The following is a 9,414-nucleotide window of genomic DNA, read 5'->3' on the forward strand; positions in this document are numbered from 1 at the left end:
GCAGAAAGTCAAACAGGAGGTGACATGGTAAAGGTTTGCTCATCTCAGGCATGTTCCTCTTGGGAAACTGCTGCTTAACCAAATTCTGTGCAGCCTGGAAACATAGGAAGGTGGAGATGTGGGATCTGCAGGTCTGGCTCCCTGTTAGTACTCAGCCTCCAGCTCCCTCTGGTCCCAGAGTATCCCTCAGTGGCTGGCCTGGAGATGTTTAGTCTCCTGTCTTCCACCAATATTAAGGTGGCTAGTTGGTTGCTCTTTCAGATAGAACTTCTTTTTTTTATTTTACTATAGGGTTCTTGACATTCCTGTCTGTGGTCTCCACTGTGCTATCACAGCACCATAAAAGGATTTTTTTTCTCCCTTGAGTGAATATTTAACGTGTTTTGGAGAGAAGCCAGCATGCAGCAGCCTAGCAGGCACTGGAGCTCTCTTGGTAAAACAGCTAGGAAGAGCGTTAGCCTGTGTTACGAGTTTTGGGGGGAGTTTGTTACTTCCTGACAAACCTAACACACAGATAACAAAACCCTCCAACAAACCCTTGTTGATGGCAAGGAAGATGATGAGCTGTCTCACCTTCGGCCCAGCAGATAGGGCAGGGAGAGGCAGGAGAGGAAGTGAAATGCTTGAAGGGCTGAAGAATCACAGAGTCACAGGGTGCAAAAGACCTCCAAGATCATCAAGTCCAACCATCCGCCCAACACCACCATTCCTACTAAATCATATCCTGAAGTGCCACATCTACATTTTTTAAATACCTCCAGGGACAGCGACTCCATCACCCTGGGCAGCCTATTGCAATGCCTAACCACTCTTTCAGGAAAGAATTATTTCCTAATACCTAATCTAAACCTCCCCTGACGCAACTTCAGGCCGTTGCCTCTCATCCTATCACTAGTTACCTGGGAGAAGAGACCAACACCTGCCTCACTACAACCTCCTTTCAGGTAGTTGTAGAGAGGAATAAGGTCCCCCCTCAGCCTCCTCTTCTCCAGACTGAACAGCCCCAGTTCCCTCAGTCGCTCCTCATAAGACTTGTTCTCCAGACCCCTCACCAGCCTCGTTGCCCTTCTCTGGACATGCTCCAGCACCTCAAAGTCTTTCTTGTAGTGAGGGGCCCAAAATTGAACATTTGTTCAATTTTGTATTTGAGGTGTGGCCTCACCAGTGCGAAGTATAGTGGCACCAGTGCCGAGTAGAGTGGTATGACCACCTCCCTACTGCTGCTGGCCACACTGTTTCCTGATACATGCCAGAAGTTACATGAGGAAAGACAATCCTTAAATGCTGGACTAGAATCAAGAATATGACCGGCTCCAGTCTTCCAGGGATTCAGTGGAGAGACATGGATCTTGTTTTAAAAAAAAAAAAAAAATAATTAAAAAAAAAACATAGTGCCTTTGTTACCCAGCTTTTCAATTCCATTGACTGCAAGAGCAGAAGCAATCCTATTGACCAGCTAATCTGGTCTTCAAATTAAGACCATAAATTCCATCATTCCTGAGCAATGTCCCTGATACTGATCGAGCTAAAGCAAGTTGCACTAGGGAAAGGCTCTTTTCATGCTGCCACATCTTGTGAACCTCAGCAGGCTTAAGCAGCCCCTGCTCAGGGCACTCGCTTACAGATCAATGACAAAAGGTGACAAGGTCCACTCCTAATAAAAAGACACTGCAGCCCAAATCCCTGGCTGCTATAAATGGGTATGTCCCCAGAGGAGCCAGGACAATTCGAGAGGGCACAGTACGTGTCCTGGAATATGTCTGATTTACCTGCCCCTGGAGGAAGCTGATATTGGTCACCAGGATTTCCACAGCCAGACTTTGCTCGGGAAGAAGCAGCGTGGAGGACCCATGCGTCTGGGGTTAAAAACGAGGTGCTGAATGCACCTTTCAGAGCAGAAACTTCCTAAGCTGCTGCCTGCTAAAGCTGGGTGGATGTAGCCGGGGAAGGATACCCCTGTACAGCCCTGACGCTTTCGCATTTCCCTGAACATCCACTGCTGGCTGCTGTCGACAGCAGGATATTGGGCGAGACAGCCCTTTGCTCTGACCCGGGGCAGTGGTTCCTACGTTTTCATGTGAGTACAATGAGAGCAGGAGAGAGCTGCCTGTCCTGTACCCCAAAGAGAAACCTGCTCAGTGCAGGAAACACGCGTCCGGGGAGGCTTCCTGCCCTCCTTCTCTCTGTAACTCAGATTTGAAGACGGAGTAAAATATACTGATTGCTGACATGATCGGTCTGGCTGGGCACACAAACTACAGCACAGGAGCGGGGGAAGCTGAACTTCAAGACCCAGTGGACTTTCGCAGCCATCATATATCAGGAAAGTATTGTCAAAAATCAAAGCACTGCAGGAATGTGACAATTGCTGGTCGGGTTAAAATAGCAACAACAAACCCCAGCAAATGAGTGCTGTGCAGGATACAGATATGACTCATCACAAGGGACCTTACAGCCTATACACTCCAAAACACACTACAAAGAAAAAAAATCAGCTGTATCATAACTTCCATTGTCCAGAAGGGAAACTGAGGCATAAAGAAATCCACTGATTTGCCCCTGCTTACCTGACATGTATATGGCAGAGCCAAGAGCCAAGTACAGTTTCCAAATCGCATAATCATTCCTTCTCCATATCTGCACCTTCTTTCTGAGCAGGTAGATGCAACCATCTCCTTTCTTACGGAAAGCCTTCTACTGCAGCAGGTGTTTCCAGCTGGGGCTGCAGAGCTGTGAATGGTTCAACACTGAGGCTTTGCGAAGGAGCTTCTCTCTGGCCATGCTTTGCTCCCTGCTTTGCAAGTACAATTCTCCCAGGGAAGTCAAGTTCCCCTCATACATACACGTACAGCAAAATTTCTTTCCCTTGCTTTTAGGTAGTGAACATCGTGCCAGATTAAATGTACAGTGGCAAATGACAGTTTTAAGAGGTCCACATTGCAGTCTGTGAGGATTTTTATCTGATGCTGTTGGTCGGTGTCCAGGTAAAGAGGGCAACCAGTGTGCTACAAAAAAGCAGTAGGGTTTTTCACTGGAGGGATAATATGTGACAAGTGACAGCCTCTGTGACAAACACTCCTTGCAAACTTGTGCACCAAAGACAGAAGGGCTCTTTAATTGCTTTGGGCAGGTGGGACGGTGAGATTTAAATATGTGGCTTTAAGAAGCATTAAAATGCTCCCAATGAGATGAAGGTGGCCTGGGAAGGGGCTGCTTATGCTCTGAAATGTGTGGGCTATTTTGACTGCCTGCAGATTGTGAGCAGGACATACCATCCCAGCTGCAGCACAAAGGATGTGAAAGCCGAAAGACCCGGTCACTAGTATCAAAATTGGTGGGAATTCAACAGAATAAAGACTAGTAGCATAAGAACTTCAGGAAAAAAGGCCCAGATTTGCAATTACCAGCAGCATGAATGAAGCTGGGTCCTTGAAACTCACTGTGGTGTGCCTCGCCTTGGGAACCCACCAGATCTGGGCAAAGAGGGGTAATGCACCAGTCAAATGATTTGGTGGGCTCTGGTGTTGGCTTTACTTTCGTCACCCACAGCAAATCCACGGCATCTCCACTTTTGCTCTCCTCCTTAAAAGACCATCTAGAAGTGTTAGCTTGGTTTCAGTCAATACATCCTTCCCACTCTTCCTCTCCCGCCTCCCAGTCTGGCTGCCACTGCATCAGTCAAAACCCTCCTTCACGCCCAGCAGAGTTTCCTTGTGAACCCTTGCTGAGGTTCCTACTGTCTCACCATATCCGGGTACAGCCCATATTTCCTCTTGGCTGCCAAGGAAGGAAGTTTGCCACTTTCTAACCCTGCCTCTAATCCCGAGATGATAGCCCAGCCAGACTCCGTGAGAGAAATCCAGCGAGGGAAATGACTTCACATCAGCATCGAGGAGATGTTTTGCAGGTGTTCACAGCTCTGGCAAAGAGTTCGTAGGAGCTCACACATATTCCTCATGAGAAACCTCTACGCATAAATAAAGAGGGACACATTGCTTTAAACTGCTTTCTTACTACAATTTTGAGGTTTATTAAGGACACAAAATAATTTGCAGGTTTCCCATAATAGTTGTGAGGCCAGTTACAACAACAAAATCAGATGGATTGCGAGATGCAATTTGAAACAAAACACAAGGACTTTTTTAAAGGCAGTTAACCTCAGCAGCAGCAGCAAGCTGCTCCTGCTGCTCTTTGACACCGCAGTCTCTATTCAGAATTGCAGGAGGCAGAGAGACAAAATCACCTCCTTCCTACTCAACCAGAGTGCACTTTTTACAATTCTGCAGACAAAAAAAAAAAGAAAAAGACAGCAACTAATAAACTACAGTTTAAATTAAATCTGTCTCGGTGAGGACAGGACACCTGGGGAAGTTTCAAGCATGCATCCCTGGAAATGAAGGCGACTGCACCCAGAAGACAAGAGACTTCACTGGAGGGAAGGCAGGTGCAGATGTTACTCAGCAGCAATTTTCTCCTAACAGCTATCTGAAAAGATGTCTTTGTTTTGTAAGCTCCTGCGAGCCTCTCTCACTAGGCAAATCTTCCTGCTTTCACATAATTTCCCATTTGGTTCAAGGGACAAATGAGAGATGAACATCGTGTCCCAGCTTGTAAATAGTGGCTCTGAGGAGGTGTGAACCATCCTTTGGCACGTCTGCTCTCTTTCCTGCCCTGGGCTCATCTCACCCTCCTCGGCCACGTTGCTGGCCACTCCAGAGCTTTCCTGTGAGCACACCTGGCTGCCCCCCAGCTCCGTGTGCATCGTCTGAGGAGCAGGTCTCTGTGGAGCTGAGCAGTGAGGGGAAGTGTGAGAACACCCTTCATAGCCTCCTCTTTCCCACCACCTCTGCCAGGGCTCACTGAAACCAAGCCACGATTGTCGTGTTTTGGCTTGGTCCCTCTAACTCTGGAAATTGTCAGGAGGGACTCTCTGGGCTCTGCAGAGTCTCGCTGATTTTATATGAAGTCAGTTCCCCTTCTATGCCTGGACAAAAGCAAATGGGAAAATACACACTTCTGGTTTGACAGATTTAATGTGTTTCTCTTTTTTCAAGGAATTGTCTCTTGTAAGGGAAGATTTTTTCTTCAGAATAACTCCCATTAAGCAATCATCGCTGAAATATGTGCTTAACTAAAAGTCCACGGATATTAAGCAAAACACTTAATCACAAGCTTAAGTACTTTGCTGAGTCAGGGCTCTGTATGCGTTCACCCTAATTTCAGGGCAGCAATTTAGATACCTATTTCCATTTCATTGGCCTTAAGGCCTCTTCTTTGACTGTTATTCCTGATAGACCTCAGGGCAAGAACAACTAATGGCAGGGGCGAGGTGACCGAAATGTTGGTAATTGCATTTACATTACTGGGAAGGAGCTAAAACCCGACATGAATAAAGAGGCTCCTGCAGAGGATGCAATGCCTTTGTGGCCTGTTTCCACCCCCCAGCGCCTGCTTAGCCCATGTGCACTTTGTGCTTGAAAGGTCACACAGTGTGAAAAGCCTGCAAGGAAGGGAAACTGCATATTTTCTTTTTTTTTTCTTCCACAGGATTTGCTATTGTAAGGCTGTGTGCTACATTTCTACAGCAATAATGCTTTGAACAGTATGAGGAGAGGAGATTAAGCCTCATCTGCCCAGAAAAGTCAATGATTAGGAGATTTACAGGATGAGATCAAATTCTGGACTGACTTACACCCTCTGAAAAGATGGAGGTACCAGGGGTATGAAGCCAGGGAAGAATTTGGCCTCTCCTGGCCTGACCTGGGAAAGCAGAGCTCAGGCAGTCTCGCATTCGGTCGTCGCGGTGGAGCAGATGTCGCAGTCGCAGCGGATAGCCACCGGGTAGGTGTAGAAGGGATCCACGTCCGGGTCACACTTGGGCAGCTTCACTGTCGTCATCTTGGTCTCGTTGTAGGTGCAAACACGGTGGTAAGACTTGATGTAAGGTGGTTCCAGCACCGGCTTCTGTGAGGGAGAAAAGCTGGCCTCAGGCAAGAAGCAAGACAAACATCTGGAATCGCAGTTTCCTCAAGGGAATTTAGTGCAACTAGGGGAGCCACTGGATCAAGGTGGAAGGGGCCATGGAAATCATTTTTAGGTTACATCCCTCAACATCTGCCTTTTGGAGCCCCGCCATGGAGGGGAGTGAGTGTACGTGCGTGTCTCTTCGTTTAAAGCATGAAGTGCCAATTAAAGCTGCTGAAGGAAGACAAAAGCCTATCCAAAAACCTGGTTTTCAGCAGAATGCTCGTGTTTCGACCAAATGCTCACTATTTGCCAAAAGCAGCTGCTTTCTTCCAAAAGGAATGATTTTGCACCAAAGAAAACGCATTCTGCTGGAAGCCCTTCCATGTGCACGAGTTGCCTAAGAGGTGCATCCAGGTGCCAAACGGCTGTTTTTTTCTCAGCCAGACCAGTCTTCCCAGTCAGGTTCCACGTCCCACAAAGCCCAGTGGATGTGTTCCATGGGGGATGCACTCGGCACAGCAGCCAGCATAGCAGCCTGCAGTTCCTCATGAGAAAAACATCTTGGCCAGAGACCTCAGCCACCAGGATATGACAGGAGCCTGAAGGCCCTGAAAGCCACACTCCCACGTGGTATCACGGTGGCATTGCTTATGCTGAAAAAGGAGTTTTTGCTTGACAGGAGTGTCCATTTTCCAAAGACTCCAAGAAGGGGGAGCGCAAACAGGAATAGGAGCCCACTGTAATTGTCTCCCTTGCACGGATGGGAAACAGCATAAGGTAACACAACCAGGAGACTTTTCAATTTTTTTTTCTTTCCTTCTATGCTGTGTAATGAGCCTGCCCTGGGAACTGAGCATGATGGCATGGAAAAGAACAGGTGTAACATTTCAGCAAGAAGATATCCAGATACTCTACCTCTTACCAACACCCCTCCTGCATCCATTGTGGTGCTTTCTAGAAGCTGTTGAGCCTGCAACCAGATGCATTCAGCTTAACTTCATCCCAGTGGTATTGCAGCATGGTAAGAGAGTCTGCAAGGTCCGTGCTGCCAGAGGAGCTCAGGAGTAGAGGGAACCAGGTGACAAGCAATCCCTCAAAGGAACCTTCGCCCACCAGGGAAATCTGGCCACCGGTGGCCTTTCCCCTCGTCCCATCAAGCAGTGAAAGCGGGCGGTCAGAGCCGGCTCACAGACCCTGGCTCCTCCTCCACTCACTTCTACAGAGCCCTTGTCTTCATGCAGACAAAATCCCTCTGGAGTCACTCAAAGCTTCTCTGAATAAATTAAACTGGGTCTGGCCCCTTGAGCCTTCCAGCGGCAGAAAGGCGAAGACAGTCAGAGACTTGTTCCCTGAAGTGCATGTAGATGTACTTATGCTCTTTCTTTCTTGCCTTATACTCCCCAAAACAACTAATTCATATTTATACAAGGCTGTGACTTAAAACAGGTCCAAATTAGAAACAGACATTACCTTTGGGATTTGCTTTTTGGAACAAAATATATTAACCATCAATTGGGAGCTCCACCTTAATCTCAAAGGAATTTTTTCCAGTAAAGTAATAAAGGCCTCCTCTCCTTAAGTGGTTAAGCTGTAAGAGGCTTTCAAATTGCATGATAACAGTACTACATAAGTGTTTCATTAATATCATCTCGTGATGTGCATCCCCCTCTGAGGCAGTGGAAGGAGGGAGGAGCAAACCCACAGCAAAGTGGTGGCGAGGAGGTCATGGAGCAGGACACAGCCCCTGCCTGTGCTGGAGACAGCTGCAAGCTCTTTAATGTTTGGGGGGGGGGGGGGGGGGGGGGGTGTTGGGGACTTTTCTTAAGGGAGTAAAGCACCACACGGGGATGTGAGTGTCAGCCGGGCACCCCCTGTCCCGGGCCCAACCTCACCTCCCAGGTCTCGCAGCGTCCCCAGCACGCATCCGTCGTCACCCGCAGCCCCTTGCAGCCGGGTTTCTTGGCCAGGAAGGTGAACTCGCGCACAGCGCAGCCGACAAAGGTGCGCAGGTCGATGGCAGATGTCTCGAGCACGCTGCCGCAGCCGGCCAGCAGCAGGAGAAGCAGAGCGGCCAGGAGCACGCCGTGGAGCTTCATGCTGAGGCAGAAGGGAGAGAAGTGGAGGGTGGGGAGAGGCAGCGCAGTCCGGGAGGCAAGAAGTGCAAGTGCACAGGCTCAGCTCCAGCACTGGGACGTCCCTTCCCCCCCTCAGACACACTGTTCCCTGCCCTCATTCAGCCCAGGAGAAGATGGGCAGATGTACCAGTGAGGGGTCACCTACTCCCAGGAGGGGAAAGTCTTAGTGAAAACATCTAACAGAAAGCCGCGGCATGCAGACTGTCCCTGCAGAGCAGGAGGGTTTGCCCGGGAAGAGATAAAGCCCCCCACCAGTGCCCTAGACCCACTGAAATCTCTATATTGCAAGTTTACTGTGCAGCGAACGCCTTCCCACCACCCCAGCTGGGTTGCCCTGAGCTTGCACCAGGCCAGTGGTTGGGTTGGCCTTTGGTTGCTCTCTCAGTGCACACACGTTGTTGGCTGAAGACCCTGGTAGTCCTGGCCCTGGCAGGGTCAGTCTGGAAGGGCTCTGTCTGTCTGTCTGTGTCTCATCCACACTTACGGGAGGCAGCACGTTTCCTACTTTGCTGCACAGGGAGGAAGCATCGCAGCCGACGCTCCGTGCGTTCAGCAGCGTTAGGTCTGCAGGTAACACAGCATTTTGACAAGAGCACTTCATCCTGGTTTTATCCCACTTACCTTTCAGGAGCCAACCATCCCTGAATTTGTGCTATAATCTCGGGAGAGAGATCAGCACCTCCCAGAAGTGTTACTGGACTCGCTGTTACTAATGCCCTGAGCACCGTACTTGTGCTGGTCCGCTCCCAGGGCTGCGGCCAGAGAGGCAAATGCAACTGTTGGTTGTCCCTCCTGCACACACTGCCCTACCAACCAGCTCAGACCCAATCAAGGCTGCTAAGATGGTGAACAGAGCTGGTTAGACATGGGAGTGAGACATGGCCAAGGTGATCAGAAGAGGCTTGAACTCCTCACACCTTCTGAGCAGCCCAGCGTAGGCCAACTCCCTCTGATACTTGCTGCCATTCTGTCTCAAACTATCAGCAAGGAAAGTAACCAGCCTCTCTGGAAAACTTTCTCTGTCAAAAAGAGAGAGCTGGAAAGTAGCTCTAAGCCACAAGATCCATTTTATACTGCACATCCTTCCACTGTGTTTAGAAATGTCCACCTAGAAACCCCAGAATTGACATTTGACTTTGAGAAAGTCAGCTACTGCACAGGGCATGCAGAGCTGTGTGCATTGGGCTGTGTCCTCAGTTAGAGTTGAGTTCAATGAGCTTGGCCTGCCTTTTGCCTGACTGATGTTTGAGTCTCCCACCTCCTGTTAAACCAAATGCTTTAAATTGGCTAAATCAGCATATGAAGTTTGCTA

At 49.0% G+C, this 9,414-nt stretch overlaps 1 protein-coding gene across 1 annotated transcript; it reads right to left on the minus strand.

Annotated features, from left to right (window-relative positions):
• Positions 1-5,775: 5,775 nt before the first annotated feature.
• GPHB5 (glycoprotein hormone subunit beta 5) lies at positions 5,776-8,063 on the minus strand. Its single transcript, XM_009935226.1, has 2 exons — positions 7,860-8,063; positions 5,776-5,964 (listed from the first exon to the last, which is right to left on the minus strand). The coding sequence occupies exons 1-2, from the start codon at positions 8,061-8,063 to the stop codon at positions 5,776-5,778; spliced, it is 393 nt and encodes a 130-aa protein (XP_009933528.1).
• Between the last annotated feature and the right edge of the window lie 1,351 nt (positions 8,064-9,414).

Source organism: Opisthocomus hoazin, chromosome 7 (assembly GCF_030867145.1).
Source record: "Opisthocomus hoazin isolate bOpiHoa1 chromosome 7, bOpiHoa1.hap1, whole genome shotgun sequence".
Lineage (NCBI taxonomy): Eukaryota > Metazoa > Chordata > Aves > Opisthocomiformes > Opisthocomidae > Opisthocomus > Opisthocomus hoazin.